Raw genomic sequence first — 20,725 nt, forward strand, 5'->3', positions numbered from 1 at the left:
ATGAAAGGGCGTACAGAGAGGAGGTGGCATCTCTGATCAGTTGGTGTGAGGGGAACAACTTTGACCTGAATGTAAGCAAAACCAAAGAGATTATCATTGACTTCAGGAAAAGGAGAACAAACCACCCAGTACTCAATGGTGAGAGTGTGGAGAGGGTTAAGAGTATGGAATTCCTGGGTGTACACATATCAGAGGATCTCTCATGGCTGGATGTAAGGAACACCAGCCAACTGGTCAGAAAGTGGACCAATGCCTACACCTTTTAAGAAGGCTGAGAAAAGCTAAGCTTTCTATTCATATTCTCTCCACCTTCTACAGAGGTGCAATAGAAAGCATCTCGCCTGCAACTTCACAGTGTGGTTTGAAAGCTGCACAGTTACAGAAAGAAGGTCCGCTACAAAGCGATCCTGGAAATTCCATCCATCAACCTGGACTCTTTTGTCTGGTGGATGAACCGTTCCTTCTCCGTGCCAGTTCCTTCTTTGTGGCAGCTGCAACCACCAAAGGCCTACCAGCCTGCCTTTCTGCCATGCCTGGCCTGTCTGATGGCGTGGTACACCTTGTCTGGCCTTTGGGTATAGGCCTCACCATGCCCTAGTGGTGATGAGGTCCACCATCCAAGAATCAGAGGGCACTGGAGGGATCCAGACCCAGGAAAGGCCCGTGCCAAAGGCCTCCAATACGGAGGACTCATCCACAGACCAACCTGGGGGCTGACCAACCTCCTCTGGGAGAGGGTGTCTCCGAGGAATGGATAGGGGCGTCTGAGTTGGGGGGGGGACTTCTCTCACCTCTCAGTCACAGTAATGTATATAGGGAGTCTGGGTGTCTCAGGCACTTGCGCCTCTTACACTCCTGTCCTGTGGGAGTGGGACTCCCCTGAGGTCTAAGCTCTGGGGGTTCCTGAGGGGCAGGGGAACAACCGGGGGTGGGCACAGCTGGCTGTCCCTGATGGGAGGAATAGAGGTAATGAGGTCTGGGTCTGAAATTTCTGGTGTTGATGCCTCAGTAGTGCTGTAGCTGTGGTCTCAACCCCTGGGAGAGAACCCTTTCCACTGCCCTGAATGCCGATGGAAAGCACACCTCTGTAGAACGTAAGGATGAGGCTCTCCTCGGCATTGAAGCAGGGATCAGAGCCAACGGCGAGCTAGTCCGGGCACCGAGGATGGGATCCAAAAGAGCGAGATCTTGACCCTCGGGTCTGACTCCCCGACCACAGCTCCAAAAGTCCCCTGGATCCAAGATCGGATCAGAGGAACTCAAGGTAACAGCCAGCGTCGAGGACGCGAGAACCATCAGTGCCGACCCAACAGCTCCGAAAGGTCTCGGACCCAAGAACCCCGAAGCATCGGGTCAGATCGGGGAAGGAGCAATAGGGTGGAACATAGTTGAAGAAGGACCCTCTCTAATGGGAGAGGGCTCTGGTAAGACCCCCATCTGAATCTGGTTCTGAATGAACCTCCTCATCAGCCTGTCCATATCAAGGTCGGAGACACTCCGAGTCGACCTGGAGGAAGCGACCGACTCAGGCCTGGGCCAGATCTGAGGGGAGTGCCTCAGCTCTGATGACTCTGTCGGCTCCGGCGAGAAACGGGGAGAGCGGAACCGAGGAGAACGAGACCTGGGTACCTTTGAAGAGGGGCCGGAGAAAGACTCCCTATCTGGTGATCTTTTTCTGGGCCTGTCCCTCTCTTTGTGGCGCTTCTCCTTCTCCCTTCCGTCCCTACCTCTCTGGGATGACTCCGATGCAGCAGGCCTGGCGGGAGGTTGAGTCATTGCCTCCACAGTGTCACTGGCTGGGGAGGAAACCAAGGCAGACTCCAGGGCAGAAGCTGGCAGCAGACCCTTAGCCCGATGATCCTTCAACGCCCTAGGGTTAAAGCCTGAACAAATGTCGCAGGATGCAGACAGATGGGCGACCCCTAAACATAGAACACACAGAGTGTGGCCATCGGCTGGTGAGAGCTTATGACCACACTCTGTGTACTTCTTAAATAGAACCTTAGGCTGTTCAGTCATAGTAGAGACAGTAAAAGCCCTAACGGCCCACTCACACACACACACTTAACAGGGATTGGGCCTAGGCGGGAAACCAGTATCACAAAACAAAACACTTAAAACTAACTTTTTTTTTTTTATTTTTTTATTTACAGCTAACACGACGACCAAACGTGAAGGGAGGAAAAAGGGAGAGGTACTCGCACTCAACTATCACAAAAAGACCAAAGAATCCTTACCACCTTGCTTAGAGCTCAGAGACCACGATGCTGACTCTGAGTGGCAAACAAGATCTGGGGCTAGATAGGAGGAAGTGATGTAATATAGGTAAGGGAGGAGCTTGGAGCTCAGAGCTGATGCTTGAAAAGTTTTGCCGGCTCGGATCCGTATACCCATATGTGCAGAATGAATGAAGTCAGCTACTTCAGATGAAATGTTATGAGCAGCTGATGAAAACGCATCTTTCATCATGCCTACCTCCTGATTTTGACCCTCTGCAGTTTGCATACAGAGCCAATCAATCCATGGCTGATGCCATATCAGCAGCACTACACATCTTCCTTGAACATTTAGAGGGCAAAGGCAACTATGTGAGGATGCTGTTCATAGACTTCAGCTCTGTATTTAATATGGTAGTACCATTGCAGCTGATAGAAAAACTGGCACATTTAGGAATCAGTAAACATCTCTGTAACTGGATCCTGGACTTCCTGATTGAGAGACCACAGAGGGTGTGTTCAGGTAGGAACACATCAAAGTGCATCACAGTTAACACTGGGGTTCCAAGGGATGTGTTTTCAGTCCACTGTTATTCACCATCCTGACCCATGACTGCTATGCTAAGCACAAGTCCCACCATATCATCAAGTTTGCTGATGATACCACAATCATGGGGCTCATCACAAAGGAGGATGAAAGGGCGTACAGAGAGGAGGTGGCATCTCTGATCAGTTGGTGTGAGGGGAACAACTTTGACCTGAATGTAAGCAAAACCAAAGAGATTATCATTGACTTCAGGAAAAGGAGAACAAACCACCCAGTACTCAATGGTGAGAGTGTGGAGAGGGTTAAGAGTATGGAATTCCTGGGTGTACACATATCAGAGGATCTCTCATGGCTGGGGAACACCAGCCAACTGGTCAAGAAAGTGGACCAATGCCTACACCTTTTTAAGAAGGCTGAGAAAAGCTAAGCTTTCTCTTCATATTCTCTCCACCTTCTACAGAGGTGCAATAGAAAGCATCCTCGCCTGCAACTTCACAGTGTGGTTTGAAAGCTGCACAGTTACAGAAAGGAAGGCGCTACAAAGAGTGGTAAGGATTGTGGAGAAGGTAACATGTTCCTGTCTTCCATCGATACAACATCTTTATTCTGCAAGAAGCATCCAAAAAGGCACCAGAATAATACATGACAACACGTATCCTGCACATGGATGGTTTAAGCATCTGGCATCGGGCAGGAGATATCGCGGCATCCACTGCAGGGCTACAAGTTTCATTAACAGTTTCTACCATACAGTGATCAGACTTCTGAACTCAGGCACTAGTCCCAGGGGTCTGGACACATAATAAGTCCATTTTTATATATTTGTGCAATATATACTTACATATATTCCAAGTAAGTGCAATATTTATGTATTATATCCATAGTCAGTATTGTTTAACTCACTGAAGTGCAGTATTAGACAAATAACATAGGCATTTCAGTCTGTAGTGTGTTTTGTATTACTTTAAATAGGGTAGTCAATTTAACTCAGTGGAGGGTATTCTTTTCATATACGAGTGTTGATAAATGTCTGTGCTCTTTCTTGTCTATATTGGGAGTAGTAGTGTTTGTTAGTAATGTATATTCCTTTACCTGTATGCGTAGTTTCGCTTTCCTTTTTAATATCAAGAATTGAACTGCTGCACAAAATTTTGTTTAGGCTACATGTGTGTAGTTCCAATGACAATAAAGTTGACTTTGACTTCCTGAGGAGTAGAACATTTGTGTTTAACAGCTGTATTGTTTCCTGAGGAATATGCATTGCACTCAGGCTCTATGTTTCCATTTGACTATACCACAGATGAGGAGCAGAGCATCAGTCTATCAGCTGTTGTACACCAAGGTGGTAACTGCTTTCTGACAACATTTGCCACTGATGAGGGGCACAACATGACAACTTGTATGTAGTAGTTGCCACACTCTTGTGTAGAACTTGTATTAGTCTGGCACAGTTCTGACCTGTGGCATTGTTGCTGATGAGGGATTATTTTATCTCTCGACTGCTTTACTAGTCTGAAAGTTAGGATATAGTGTTATGCCACCATTCTTTTCTACAGCAGTGTCATCTATGGTGGCCAGTGCATTAGACTGGCAACTGTTGTGTTCACATGTGGTTGCATGTTCTGAAACAATACCAACTTACAACAGTGTCACTGGATATGAAGCAGATTGTTTTTTCAACAGCTGCAGTACTCGCTCATGATAGCATGAAGTACTGTGGCACTATTATGGGTAAACGGTAGTGTTAACTGGTAGTGTGTGTTTGACAGCTGTGCTCTCTCTCATAGTATTAATGCTGTTATTCACGAGAGTGCAGAGTTATGCTTCCACCGTTATGACATCTGGTTGCACCAATAGTGAGTGGCAGAGCATATTTATAACATGTATTACTCCTTAATGTATCATGTATAAGAAAGTGGTGACTAATGCTCAGATTAATTTACTGGAGCAGACCATGCTCAATGCATTGTAGTACTTTGGCTGAATACATTCCATTGTATTTGACAGCTCTGCTGCTATTTGGTTATAAGATGCAGTGCTGTTACCATTCTGATCCATGGTAATGTCATGCCTGGCTGTAGCATGTAGTGTTCTGGCAGTTGTGTCACAGGTGAGGTACTGGAGCCATGCTGTGCCTTGGTAGCTGTTTGTATTGCTTTGTCACAATGCTTATTTGTAATGTCATTGATGGGGCAGCACAGTAATTGATAGTAGCACCAAATGCTTTGGCACCACTGTGACCTACAGCAGTGAGGACGCAGCAGACTTCTGTATGGCAGTTGTGATTCCCTGTGACGTATGACAATGCCATCCATGAGGAACGCAGTATCTGTGTCATAGATGTACTGCTTATTAATACTTGTATGTTGTGTTCCAGGGCCTGCAGAGGATCTTCTGACAGCTGTGCTTCTCACTGTAGTTTGGTGTTTTGACCCAATTCTGACCAACTGCATTGCCATGGATGACTAATTAGTTTCCCCCTATCTGTCTGCACTGTTTTCTCATTAGAGTAGGTAACTCTGAAGTAATGTTATATTGTATGCTTTGAGAAAATACTGAGATCACTGAAGTTGCATGACCATGTTCTTCAGCGTAAACTGAGACATGAATTGGGCAGTTTTCAATAATTTCTTGCCACACTTCTGCAGTTCTAAATGATAATTTTGCATTCACTGTATAGTATCACATTTGGCATATTTCATAAGTGGAACTCTGAGAGAAGAACTGTGAGCATTTTATTCATACAGGACAAATGAAAGATGCTTACTGGTCGGCAGGCATGGAAGGGAAAAACATGTAGAAAAAAGTACTGTTTATTGATAAATGTACATAACTGGTGTATTTGAACAGTCATGTTTGTGTCTTTTGGCTTTTCCCAGTTAGGGTTGTCATTTTTCAGTGTTTTGGACTCAAAATTATCAACTTTAATTTATGAAGTATGGCACTGACCTTGCACAGTGCATTGTTCTATCCTGACAGATGATTTAGTAGATTCTGGTTGTCATAACTTTTTTTTTTGCGTAAGACTGCACCACAGCAGTGTAGTAGTTCATGAAATATTGTTCCACAAATATTACTTTGAAAAATTATTCCTGAAATATTAACAAATAAAGTTGCCATTTTTGTGTTGAAGTGCCACAGGAAATAATGTAGTAAGTATTTTTAAGTAAGTATCTTCTTTCTTATCTTAATTCACCTCTGACTTTCAGTGATTGAATATGCCTCTGGCCTGGAAGAGAGAAGAACTTGCAGTCCTGGATGATTAGTGTGGTTGACATCCTGATAGTTAAAACAGGGTGTAGGCGATAACTGATTTATAAGAAGCAGTGAAAGCAAAGAGGACTGTTTCATATTTCAGAGACTTGATATATTTGAAATCACTGACATCAAATGGATTGAACATCTTTCATCCTCATTAGAAAGGGGCCTTTGATTGAATGGAAGTGACTGTGCATTGAGTAGATGAGGGATTTGTAATAAAAAAAAAAAAAAAAACAGACATAGATTTTAATAGACGAAACTTGATAAGAAAGGGAAGACTGAAATCTAGTTTTGCTAGCAGGATTTCTTACCCAGAATGGGCACATCCCTAGTCTAATTTTAAAGACTTATGGGTTGGGTTGAGTGTACAGTGTGTGGATGGGAAGGGTTTATATAGCTAATGTGTATTAAGAAGAAGGTCCGACACAGTCAAAGGCCTTGATTCATGAATGTGACTATTGCAGAATTGTCCTTGCAAAATGTGACAGAGAAGTGCAGGTGTTAGGTGTAAATTTACAGTGAATGGATAGTGAAGAGTTTCTGAAGTACACATGCTATTAGGCTTTTCTGAAAGAGAACATTGTTTCTGAAGTACACATGCTATTAGGCTTTTCTGAAAGAGGACATTTTTGTTTTCATCCAGGACCGACGGAAAAAAGCTGTGCAATTTCTAGTTTCAGGCATTGCTTGAGTGATTTGTTTTTAGTTTAATTTTTTTTTTTTTAACTTTATTGTGACTTGTGTGTTGTTTTGGTGGGAAATTCAAAGTGATAGATGTATTGGTCTGTAATAGTGTGGTGAAAAAAAGAGCTAGAGAGCGAGCTGGTAAGCTGTGTTCATTTATTTAAATCTTTTAATGGGATTCAGGTGAAGACACTGGGTCGTAATTATTTCTTTCATTTGTACTTGTTCTTACAAATCTAGTTTTTATATCAGAGTTATCAGTCATTGCGGAGGATTGGATGTGCTGCTTCAGCATAAATCTACCTTGAATAAGATCTGCAGTTAGAGAAAAGTATACTGTAGGTAAGGTATTGAAGATCCTTGGTCAAGACCTGCAGGCAAACCACTGAGTTGCTTTTTGTGTCCACAGGTTAGTGCAATTTAACACTTAGATTCCAGTCTCCTGTTTTTATTACATTAATCGTCTAAATACACACCTGTCCTCCTGTCTCATTTTCTTTTTGGCATCTTGCAGTGAGAGCCCCAAAACCTCTACATGCCCCGTTTGTTTTTTTTTTCCCCAAGTTATTTTTGCCTAGACTTAGGGTTGTTCATCATATTGATCTCTGTTGCAAAACTGACTTGGCTATCTGGGTTATATCATATCAAGAATATAACAACCAGATAGCTACCAAAGCTTCAGGGCACCTTCCATGCACCCAAACTGTCAGTCAGCTCAAGCTGACTAAATAGACAGGTTTGGGTGCCAAGCTCTTCAGAGCTTTCCTGTCTCTGAAGAGTATGCTGCTTTGATGGATTTGAAGATCGACGGTCAGCTTGTGCTGTTCCTTTGCTGGGCAGATAAGTTCCCATGTGGGGGAACTTTCAATTAAAAAAAAAAGTTTGTTTAGTAATAATTTCCTTTTCAGGTGATGTGAGTTTGTGTTTTAAAGGACTATCATGAGACTGCATTGTACTTTTAAACAAAAGTGCACTTTTTTCCTGTTCTGTCAATTTAAAAGATGTTTAAAGTAATAGAAAAACATTTTTTTTTTCTGTGGAGAAAGTGTTTATTTTATGTTTTGGGTGTGGCAAAGTGTTTTAAAGTGTTTTTTTTTTTACTGTTGTTTTGGTGTGCAAATAGTGACTTTAAATGCTTTTAATTTTTACTGGCTTTTACTACTTGTTTTCCTTGGGAAAGAGGCACTATTTTTGGCTTGACAAAGGAGCAAACTACTGGTCCCATGGTCAGGCCTTCTTTGAGCCACAAAAAGAAAAAGTTAAGCAAACAGCCTTTGCTATCACAGTCACGCAATTTGACTCAGCCACAGGTGGGTGTTTGTGCTGCGGCCACTTGTTCCTCAGACCACTCATCTTTTCGCCTCGGATACCTCTAGTGTAGTACCTACAGCCACTATAGACCAGGGGTTAGCCACACCCTTTGCAGCTGTTGGGGTCCCTTCAGTGGGCAAGGGAGAACCACTCTTGTAAGTCCTGGGAGAGGGAATGGGGAAAATTTCACCATTTTTTCAGAATGCTATGCCCATCCCTGGGGAAACTGCTGCTGCCATTAATAACACTGTTAGTCCCATTTTACTTGTCAAAAGAAACAGTAAACTAAACATGTATCTACTACTCCTCTTCAAATTTAATTGAACAGGAGTAGTTTACTGGTTCTGGCTCAGACTATTGGTCCCCTTCTCATAAGGTAATTTCTGATAAATGAAAGAGGGATACCTCTTTTCCCAAAGAGATTCATGATTCTGAATCTGGAAAGGAAGATGAAGGGACAGATGCGGGTTTTTTCCTCAGATTTCTGATTCAGGCTCAGGGGCGAGCTCAGTTTGTTTCTGCTTGTGGGAGTTTCTCTTTCTCTGAAACCATTTCCAGAATGTGCCAGTGTTTCCAGTGGGAGAACACTGAGGTTTCTCAGTCCCACAGAAAACACTACAAGCTGTCACAAAAGGAATTTCCAGAGCCTTCATCCACTCTTCCAGTTCTGTCAGCTTTGGAAGATGTGTGTATGGATTCATGATGATTCATCAAAGTTAAGATTTAGAGAACACAGGTAAAACTAAAGCCGTTCTCTGAATCCACCTTCAGCAAACATTTAAAGAACTTTTATTTAAAAGGGGGAAAGCCGCCCTACATCCCCATATGAGGGACCCTCACCCCCCCAGAATTATATATACTAACTCCATGGTTGTACAACCGGGGAGAAAACGGCAGTCTCCATGATTGAATAAAGTGGTTTTGGTGAATTGCTTTCATTTTGTTTGCATTTGCTGAAACTGCTATCAATGAAATGACGTGCTCCTGTGTGTCGCTGTCTACAATTTTCCTTATAGACAGGATCCCTGAAAAGGCAAATAGCATGTATAAAATTCCACTGTCTTTTAAGTTTTTATACAGTTTTCCCAAACTTGACACAGCAGCTTTACTTAATCCTACTGCTGCTAAACATTTATTTAATTTCAATCCTACTTTCTGATAATGATAGAAAGATTATTGATAATTATGGGGAAATGTATCTTTCTGCAACTTTAATTTTCAGAATTTTGAATTCCAAGGCTCATATATTAAAGTTTATTTTGATTAATTGTGATAGTATTAGTAATGTTTTGTCTGCAGTTTCTTCTTGTGAGGAAAAAAAAATCTGCTTTAAATAATGTAGTCTCTTCAGTCATACAAGTCCCTACTCGTTGTTTACAATGTGTGTATAACTCAGTTGATACTTCCAGGCCTATGGCCACTGGTACTGTTTGAAAAAGTTTGCTTGGCTGTGTTCTTATAACCTCCCAAATGATGTTAAAAATGACATTTTAAATTCTCCTTTGGACAGAGATTTAGTTTTGGCCGTCTTCATAGAGGTGATTAAAAAAGTGTGATACAGAGAATCAATAAGATTTTTCAGCACTCCTTTTCAAAATTTTCTAAGGATTCTGTAATCCCCTCATCTAGTTTTGGAATTCTGGAAAAAAAAAAAAACAAAATAAACAGTCTCTGCAAAATGCAGTTAAACAGGCATTTAATAAGAAGTGGAAAGGGGGGTTCCAAAAGTAATTCAGGAATCCCCTAAACCAAGGACAGTCCAACAAGCCAGAGTTAATTTTACAAGGGACCTTGTCTCCCCCATCCCTTCCATCCCTGGCAGCACTGTTTCCCTTCCAGAAAGTCTGAATCTTCACCTTTTTCTTTGGAAACAGATAGTTTCAGACAAATGGGTTATGAAGATCATGCTTCAAGGTTACAGATGGCAATGAGAGGAAATTCCTCCTTTCCATAGGGTAATTTCTCATCCACCAGACCAGACTTTTATTTCCACCTGGCCTACTTCACATGCTATCCCAGAAGTAATAGAACCAGTTCCTTCTTTGCAGGTGGGAAAGGTTTTTATTCAAGGATGTTCTAGTGCCAAAAAAAAAAAAGAAAATGCTTGGATACCTGTTCTGGTGCTTTCTTTATTAAACCTGTTTGTGATAGTGACCCTGTTCAAAATGATGTCACTTCACAGTCTGTTACTCTTCTTTGTTCAAGTTCCTGGTAACACTAGATTTAAAAGATGCTTATCATCACATCCCTATTCATCTAGATGTCAGGTATTTCTTAAGGTTTTGTGCATCTGGCTCACATTATCAGTCCTTTGCCTTACCCTTTGGACTATCCATTGTACCAAGAGTGTTCACAAAGTTTCTAGGTGCTGTAACTCATTGCAGGCTAGAAGGTATGCACATTTTTCCATATTTATATGGTTTGCTTATTTTTGCAGAGTCTTTATCAAATTGTAAGGATTCTCCCACTTGGGCAAAAGATCTCTTACACGAGCTGGGATTCAAAGAGAACTTTCAAATGTGTTTTTAACTGCTTCACTCAGATTGTGCTCCTAGGATATGAGCTAGACACCTCAGTTCAAAGGGCTTTTCTTCCACATGAAAACATAAATGTAGATCTGGAGTAAATTCTGTGTTTTTCCATGCAGATTTTGGTCACTTCAAGTGAATACCTCAGGAGTTTGGATCTTATGGCATCCAAGATTCTAATGATATCCCTGGCAAGACTCCACATGAGAAAGATACATTGGTATCTGAAGTCTCTTTGGTCCCAGCACCAACATCCTTTGTCTTTTCTAATTCCAGTGCTGAGGTTTGTCAGAAGAGAAGTCACTTGGCGGAGAGAGCAGATGTCCATATATCCAAGTCTCTCATTCTCCCTCCTTGTTCCAAAGCATTTAGTCACCAGAGATGCATTGGACTTTTCTTGAGGAGCAGTTTCAGAAGTGATAAAATTGCAAAGTATGTGGAACAGCAAGGGCAGGTACAAGCACACAAATATAAGAGGTGCTTGCCCTAATCAATGCACTCAACTCTCTGAATCATCTTTGGTCCCTGGGACTTCAAGTAGTTGCAGACAATACCACAGTCATGTGGTACATCAGCAAGTATATGGGGAATGAGGTCATACCCCATTTACTGATTAGTCATGTTAATTTGGGATATAACTTCACAGCACAGTCTTACTCTACAGGCATCCTACATTCCCTTAGAGCAAAATTGTATGCCAGACAGGCTGAGCAGGACAAGGGCAGGCCATCAAAAATAGAAACTAGTTTAATGGGTCTCCAAAATTTGATCCAGCTGTGGAGAGTTCCTCAGGTAAATCTATCTGACTCCTCTATGAACAACCAACTGGCAAATTTTGCTGCAGAGCTCCATGTTAGAAGGCCTGAAAGACAGATACCTTTTTTCCTTTCACAGGAATGTTCCTGCATGCATTTCCAATCTTTCCATTGATATTCAGGTTACTTCTGAAGATTCAGAAGGAGGCCCCCAAGATCACTGTGGTAACTCCCCTCTGGCCCAGGGCAGTGGTTCTTCTGTCTTTTAAAATTGCCAAGAGCTTTTACAACAATTTTCCCCACAGACTGAATCTACTCACACAAAAAACAGGGGTGTTTGATACACTCCAACATCAGTTATCTTCAACTGACTGCTTGGATGATAGGGTCTCAATTCCATTTAGACACCGGTTTACTGGAAACATGCAGCAGGTACTAATGGAGGCAAAGCCTGCTACTAGAAAGTCATATATTATCAAATGGAAAAGGTTTTCTAGTTGGTGCCAACAACATAACCGGCACCTATTTATATCTAGTGTTTGGTTTTAAAATATTTGTGTAAGTTACTATCCCATGGCCTTTCTTACACCTCCATCAGTGTTCATTTGTCTGCCATTTCAGCATGACTGTTTATGGATCCTCCTCTTTCAGCCCATTTTTATGTCAAAATGTTTTCAAATGGGGTTTTGCATAAGAGGCCTCCAAGAAAACTAGTGGCCCCTCTGTGCAGTCTTAATTTTGTGTTAGAGAAACTAGCATTTGCCCCATTTGAACCAGCTAACCAGGTTGAGTTGAGGTTCTTAACATGAAAAGCAGTTTTACTGATTGCTCTGACCTCTGCAAGAAGGGTAACTGATTTGCAACCTCTTACAGTGTGTCAACCATGTCTTATTTTCCACAGAGACAGGTTTCTTTGAGAACTAATCCTCCTTTTATGCCTGAACTATCCATATTCCTGTTTTCTTTACTGAATATAAAAATGATGGAGAAAGGATACTCCATATTCTGGATCTCCATAAATAACTGTAGTACTATCTTGACAGAACTAAATCTTAGATCTTCGGACAATTGTTCATTTCTTGTGAAGGTAAAAAGAGGAGGCAACCTGTCTCAGAACAGACCATTTCCAAATGGTTGTCTAAGGCTATTATCTTTTGTTGTATTCACCACAGCAAAACTGTTCCAGGCAGGGTCAATGCCCACTCTACCAGGACTGTGGCTTCATCACTGGGTTTTTGGAAAGGGTTGGAAGAAGCAGTAACTTGGTCCTCTTTACAAACATTTACAAAGCAATACAAGCTTGATTCCTTTTCTAGGTCAATATCAGGCTTTGCTTGGACCATTCTCCCTGGGCTTCTGGACCTTTCTCCTTTCACCTCCCAAATAGCGAATAGCACTACAAATATAGCTAAAGCTACTGCAGCAGTGATCAGTAAGATGAACATAGTGCAGCTTTGTAAGTAAACATACCATATATGTAGATGTTTGATCACTGCTGCAGTAGCCACTCCTTCCCACCCCCCACCCCCCCACCCCCGTTTTGTGTTGTGCTGATTATACCAGAGTGTGACTGTGTATTCTTGTTGTTTTTAGCATTGTCCTTTTAGGGCTCAGCCTTCCCATTTCTGTTGACATGAAAGTTCGAAGGGCTTGGCGCCCAAACCTGTCTTTAGTCTGCTTGAGCTGCCTGACAGTTTGGGCGTGTGGAAGGTGTTCTGAAGTTTTGGAAGGTGGCCGGCTGTTATATCCTTGACAGGATATAACCCATATAGCTAAGGTTACTGCAGCAGTGATCATTCAGACATCTACTGGTATGGTAAGTTTACTTACATAATTGTACTTTTTGCTCTACAGTTTCCTATTTTATTTGTTGAGTTATTTGTAATTCTATTTTCACTTGTAAACATAACCACTTTGTGTTGTCTTACACCTTTTGAACCTTAAAAAAGCTTCACTTTGATGTAGGGAGGGCTGTTAGGTGTCTTAAGCAGCCCCAACTTAACAGTGATATTTAATATTTTCAGTCTGTTTTTACAAAGCTGCTGCTTTATGGGAGATGCTGTTTATATGTCATTAAGATAAATAAATGATATCCAATGTGTTTTGAATCATTTTTGATTTTACTGCATCATCATTTCTTTTCGTAGATATGCACCTGATGATCTTTTTGTATATATGTTGTTATTTTCAGGTACTAGCGAAACTTGCATGTGGTCTGAACAAGCCAAATCGACAGACTATTCTTCCTTTGGATTCTGTTCCGCAGCTGTTTGCCACCTTACCTATCAGCAGTGTGTAAGTGTACTTACATGAGAAATTCGTGTTATAGTAAATGAAAACATTGTGCATTAATCAAAAGTCCCTGCATTAGCAGAGGGACATGTTTATCTTGCAGTGTGTGAAAGTCTGTAAAAAAATTCATAGTATCTTCCTATCATTCAGACAGCTGTGGCATTTGGTTAAAAAAAAAAAAGTAGTTGCACTGGCTCTAAAATGCATTTCCTCCAGAAAAAGAAAAGGAATGGACTTTGAGTGAGATGGAAAATTATTATCAGGCATGGGTGCTGGCTTTATGAACTTTTGGTGCAGCTGTAGATGTTGCAGTCATGGCAAAAGGTCACCTGGAGTGAAATCTCAAGGTTCTGTTTTCTTAAAATGAAAATCTGGTGTACTACTTTGTCTGCAGTAATTGTCTCTCCATTATGGAGACCAACCTGATTGTGAAAGCCTGCCTTGGTCACTTCATGCCTTTATTTTTAAGAGAGTTAAGTTGATTAATCAGTTACTAACTGAATTCCCTAGGCCTCCTTGCACATATATAACTTGCATTTCTCATTCTTTGTTTATTGGCATATGCCTAGAAGACTGGTTTACACATCAGTTATGTTATAACTTAAAAAAAAAACACATAAGAAAGCCATCCTAGCACATATTAATCATCCTGTTTTAGACAGGAGAACTTACGAATTCCATAAATCTGCATTGTTAAAAACAAAATTAATAAAACAGATATGTATGCACCAGTATATATATGTATGTGTGTATACGTCTTAATTATATGCATATATACATATGCAGACACACACGTCTATATATACATGCACATACACACACAGATAAAAAGAATGTTTCTAAATATTGTTTCTTAAATGCATTTATTGCAAGGCATCGGTTACCAGACATCATTTACTGGCAGGAACTAAACAGTTTGCCACCTGCTACAACTTCAGGGACCAGATTCGGCAAGTTGTGTAGCTGCACCTGTCAGTTATACAAAACAAGTGGAACAAGTAATTTTGTAATGGTGTAACAAATATTTCATGCTTCAGAATCTCCTATGGGCTATTGCATTCCTGAATGGTTGTAAATTTAAATCCACACCTGTACTTGTGATACTGAAAAGACTTATATAACCCTACACCTTATCTTCATTTGTATACAAAGCAAACAAAAGAAACTAAAAAAAATGTACAGAAACCAGGTTTATTTTTCATATTGTTGACTGCCTTCTACTGGATTCAAAGTGAATATCAACTTCCAAGATTGTTGATTAAATGAGATTAGTTGTACATTTTTTATTTATACACTACACTCCTGTGCTGGCTGCTTTTGCCTCCAGAGTAGCTGCCATTGTATGATAGTTATCCCAAATGTGGAATAAAAGAAGCAGTATATATACTAAGATTATAATACTGGATCCCATTAGCTGGTTAGCTAGTAATATTAGGCTTCCTTTCCATTGGTTGAGTCTTAACTAGATTAGGTTGTAATTTGCAGGTGTACCACCTTGAGATGCAAGAGGACAGTCTGTATTTGCCATTGAGAATTGTTGCCTGCCTGGTTTCTATAATTTTGCCAGAAGTGATTCAAAGTTTTTTTTTTTTTCAGTTTTCTGTGCAATTATGTGACCATGTACCTTATTAAGGGAATATGGAGAAGTACAGTGTGCTTGCCACCTTGCAGAAAATGCTTTTTATGTTGTTTGCATCTGGTTGAACCTTCGGTTTTCTTCCAACTGAAGCTTCAACCAGGTGCAGTTCGGGGAGACATAGTAGAACCCCTGTATTTAAAGGTCTACATCATTCTGGATGCAGTTACTTTCTTTGCCGACTCACTTGTACATTTTCAATTTCATTTATGGGTTTCAATATATGATGATTAATACTTCTTTGATGGAGAAAATGCTTCCCATGTAAAAATTACAGGATGTATGCCTTGTTATACTATAAACTGTTTAGATCTGTGCATGGATTAAGTCTCTTTAAACTCTTGTCTGAATTAAATCTTTTTGGGAACAGTGGGTTGGGGGACTAAATTAGTGAAGGCCTTGGAGGAGAGAAGTCCTACAAGAGTTCTACAATATCAGTGTACTAAGTCATGGGTATTAGAACCTCAGTGCTCACAGGACTTGTAAAACAAAAAAGTTTAACAGTAATGATGTGTCCACACCATGTTTATTCATATGTTACGCACTTTTGTCCACTAATCATGAGACAGCTTCAGAACTATTCCAATGGTAACATTTACCATTTAAATAGGTTCACAGATCATGTCATCAAACGTCATATGACAAAAAAAATACATATGATAAAACTTTCACGTTGCAAATTCCTAAAACAAACAATTCAACTAAACAAACATTCAGTGCTGTAATACAAATACATTAGTCTTACATAAAAAAAAATAATGAAAAAGACACCATTATAAGTTTGTGTGTCTTAATTTCAAAACACTAGTTATCAGAATGCTACATAGAAATCATGTGTGTGTGTGTGTGTGTGTGTGTGTGTGTGTGTGTGTGTGTGTGTATATATATATATATATATATATATATATATATATATATATATATATATATATATGTATATATATATGTGTGTGTCTACATATATACATATGTATATATGAGTGTACTTCAAAAAAACAAAGAGAACTCACCAACTCGAATCACTGATGACTGAGACAACAGCACCGAAATCTTATTTACGTAAAACTTCACATCAATGAAAACATCCACCGGGAAAGGAAGCACTTGGCCACCATGGGGAAATTTGCCCGTGGAGTTGGTATATTTAGTTAGGGGGGTGTGGGGGTGATGCCCCCCACTTTGGTCGGTTTGACATGCTTTGATATGTGTATTTTGTCTTGGTGGCCAAGTGGTTCCTTTCCCGGTGGATGTTTTCTTTGATGTGAAGTTTCGTGTAAATAGGGTTTTGGTGCTTTTGTCTCAGTCATCAGTGATTCGAGTAAGTAAGTTTTCACTTTTTTGAAGTAGGTCCATATATATATATATATATATATAAATATATATATTTATATATATATATATATATATATATATATATATATATATATGTGTGTGTGTGTGTGTAGAGGTCCCAAGGGTATCTATGTAGTAGCAGTTTTGATTCAGGCTTTGATTGTTAATCCTGATTTGTCAAAGACTAAATTGTTGAGCACTAGTATCAAGAAGGGTAGAACTTCCCTTTTGGGGCCTATGCTAAAGCTCATTCCCAAGATTCATTGAATTTGGGTTTTGTTGAATCAATCTCAAGGGTGTGAGACTCTGTGAAACCTGATTTGACAATCAGATACTCATGTAAAAGACCTGTAGACAGAATAAATGGGGTTAAAGATAAATCATATAAAAGCTGAGATTTAGGGAGTTAAGAGCAGTATTAATTCTGTAATAGGCATTTAATATATGGAAGTCAAATGAAAATTAACTGAAGTGTGTCTGATCACTGAGTTCTCATTTATGTTACTTTAGATGATGAATGAAATATTGAAATACTAAGGTTTGCACTGATTAAAAAATTGAGAGACTGCAGAACAGCAACATTTATGGAACAAGTTACCACTAAACCTAATGAGAATACTCATTGTAAGTGGAGCCTAATGGCTTCTATGGAAAGAAACATAATGTAAGATTAGATAAGGTGAGGTGACTAAGATGACATATGAATAAAAGTCTGCAGACTAGTATTCATGTCTGTACTGGTGTACATACAAAGCCAGGCTGGAAGAATGCAGCATGAACTCGTTAAGAGACAGAATATCAAAGAAGTCACTCAAAAACTTTCCAACAAATAAAAGGACATTTTGTGAACTCTTCTACCTTGTGGGGTTAATTGCAGTTGCTTTTATGTGACATAGCACATCTCCAAACACAGTGGCCTCTCTACAGGAGATGTCATAGAAGTTAAAATTCATTCCTGTCTATGAGGTCTGAGTGTAGCAAAGAATCACTTTAGATATTAACTTGAGAGAAGGGGAAGGTTGTACCTCTTTCTCCATCTATTTTAGTTTGTTTTATTTATTTGCTAATTAGTTGGGTGCTCTGATTCTTCATGGATGCTTTTTTAGTAGTGACCCCCAGACAAAGGCAGAGTTACAGTAGTTTGTACAGACTGCAGTAGAGGCAAGTACTTGTCTCATACAGTGGGAACATAAAGCACAGAAGTACAACATTCACCATCTTTTACCAATTTATGATGCAAGAGGCTTGGCCTAAACTACTACTTATACACCAAATTTTTATACAGATATCATTTCCACTCTCTATTTACTTTAGATGTCCTTCTATTCCAGTGTTGCAGTATTCATTGGTGTGGGATTTTCCACCTCAGGTGATCTGACGTCGGCTCCTATACAAAAGCTTTTGCCTGGCTGCTGTAGGGTGTGTGGGATGTCACACGTAGGGCCATAAACCAGGGGCCTTAAATGTGATGTCTGCATGCACAAACCTCAGAACATTTCAGCCACAGATGACGTCACTTCGATCGTTCAGCTCCTACTCATGATTACTTCGAAAAGATGAGTACCCCATTGGGGTTTTCTGTTTTCCATTAACTTTGCTTGTGCTTGGTTTGCTGTAGTTTCTTGGCCGATGTCAGCTAAAAAAGGCAAATGTAATTGCAGCCGTCAGATACCACACAAAGATACCCACGATAGGTGCGTATTTTGTCTAGGTGGGGAACACGACCATATGTTGTGTTCCATTTGTCAGTCCTTCATGCCGAAGACGCTTCACAGTCATTTTGCTGAATTAAATTTATATCTCGAGAACCAGCATCTGAAATGCCTAGCCCTTAGGATGGACCCTGAGTCAGTCACCCAACCTGAACCACCCAGGAAGAAGGACAAGGTTTCCAGGCCTATTCTTACTGCCACTCCGCTGTCTGACATCCCGCTGGGTTCTGATTATAGGGGCCAAGGAACACCCGATTTCTCCGTCAGCTTCGACGATTCCCGTTGAGGAAGCCGTTTCTGCAGCCTCAGAAAGCACATCGGCAGAGACTATTTAGACATCAGACCCAACCAACGTCGAGGGGGAACCTCTTGTTGGCCGACCGACCGAGTCCTCTCCTACTGCAGACTGGGCTTCAATTCCTAGCCGTCCTCAAAGCCAACGTCTTCCAAGAAAAGACAGAAGACAAAACATATCACTCCTCCATCTGAAGTACAGTCAGATTGGCAGTCTTTTACCAGCTCTCTTATGCAGGCCTTCATGGCCCTTAGGCCCACAGGCCCTACTCCTTCCACTATCCCTGTGCTCAGCCCTCGCCCAACCTCTGCCTTTTCTCCCCAACATCCAACTACTTAGGAGGAAGAGGAACAGGAATATCAATATGATTCCTCCTCGGAGGAATCAGTCTCTTGTGTGTCTTAAATTGCTTCCCCTGTTGACTACTATTCCCCAGATGAAGACTCCATTAAAGGGGACTCCCCACCTGAAGATTTAACTTTTGGGGAAACTATAACTAAAATGAAGGAGTACTTCAAGTGGGACGCTACCCTGATATCTGACACCCAGAAGAGATGTTTTGAACTTCTGCAACTTGAGTCTGCCTCTCCTTCAGCTATACCTCCTGTGCTCCCAGCCTTCCCGGGCACATTCAACTCTGTCTGTAAGAACCCAGACTCACAGCCCCCAGCCCCAAAAAGACCAGACAGGTTTTATAAGGTGCCTGATGACCAAAAATTCCTGGTTAAACCTCCACTGGCAGATCCAGCTGTCATTGCTGTGGCTCCTGACAGACAATCTAGACAGGTACCTTCTGCCTCTCTCCTACCCACAGATAAGCACTGTAAAACCACAGATAGACTGGGCAAAAAAGTATATACTTTCTCCACCCTGGCTGTCAGAGACATTAATTACCAAACACACATGGTAAAATACACTCTGGACCTAGTGTCCCAGGCCTCTACCCTGCTAGCCTCTACACCTGACTGTCCTACTAAGTCTGACATTGCATCAAAACTGTCCCTAGCCACTTAAGTGGCCAGACACTCCATCAGGTGTAGTTATGATGCAGCAGACGCCTCGGCCAGGTCTGCAGTTTCTGCATCTGCCCTACGCAGATATTCCTGGCTACGCTTACAACCTCTTCTAGAGAGGATTTCAAATCCAAAATTATGGATGCTCCTCTGGACCACAACCTACTTTTTGGCAAAAATTTAGCTGAGCTCTTCAAAAACTTGCAAGAGAAAAGCAAAGAGCTGCAAGACATCAAACATTTGCTGGTGTCCCCCTTCCATAAGTACTACAAGAATTATCCTGCAAAAACTTCCTTTGTCAGGTGGATGCCTTCCACTTCTCATCCTTCCTCCTCCAGACCGAGAAGAGGATCCAGGAGACCGCCTTACTCTTTTCTTTTTTTGTTGGTACTAGGCTATCGATCCTAGGGCGTATACAAGCCTAGCCATAACAATTCCCTGGATGTTTCTTCCCACAATATTTACTTCCCTGGACCACTGTCTAGTAGGGCAACTGACATGATCCCCGGGGTGAATTTCCTATCTCCCATCCAATCATCAAGGTTCTTTTTGAAGAGGGCCAAACAGGTGCTCTGCTTGACATATATGGGCAGTCTATTCCAGAGTATGGGAAGTCTCTGGGTCAGGAACCTGTCTCTCTAGCATGTTTTGTTCATTGTGATGACAAGGTTTAGATCCCTGGAGAGTGTGTCTCTGAGGGATTAGGCTTTCTTTAAGTGTAGCATGTCCAACAGCTCTGGGTTTGACATGGCCTTGTATGTTGAGCAGAGATCGCCTCTGAGTAGACGATATACGACAGAGTATAGGTGGAGTTTTTTTAGACTGTCAGCATAGGGCATCTGCTTTAGGCCTGTGAATACTCCAGACCGACTAACAACCATTCCCTCCTCCAAACACCCCTTTCCCAACAGAGGGGGGGGCCTCTTCTGTGTGACTGCCTTGCACACCTTCCCTTGTCGGCCCGCATACCCCACTGCCTCTCCATTTGGAAAACCATCACCTCAGAACAATGGGTCCTTTCCATCATTCAAAGAGGATACTTTCTATCGTGGAGGGAAAAACCAAGGCCAGAAAACACTCCCTTCCCCCCAAAAAAACAGATCCACCTATTCCTGTTCATTCTGCAGGAGCTCCTCTCCCTAG

General features: G+C 41.2%; 1 protein-coding gene across 1 annotated transcript in view; it reads left to right on the forward strand.

Moving 5' to 3' along the window:
• POLH (DNA polymerase eta) overlaps positions 1-20,725 on the forward strand; it is a 650,423-nt gene that overhangs the window by 243,033 nt on the left and 386,665 nt on the right. The window contains exon 5 of the mRNA XM_044060378.1: positions 13,494-13,597. Coding sequence (XP_043916313.1) covers positions 13,494-13,597 — 104 coding nt within the window. The remainder of the gene's footprint in view (positions 1-13,493; positions 13,598-20,725) is intronic.

This window comes from Protopterus annectens, chromosome 1.part0 (genome assembly GCF_019279795.1).
Source record: "Protopterus annectens isolate FY-2018-M chromosome 1.part0, PAN1.0, whole genome shotgun sequence".
NCBI classification, from domain to species: Eukaryota; Metazoa; Chordata; order Ceratodontiformes; family Protopteridae; genus Protopterus; species Protopterus annectens.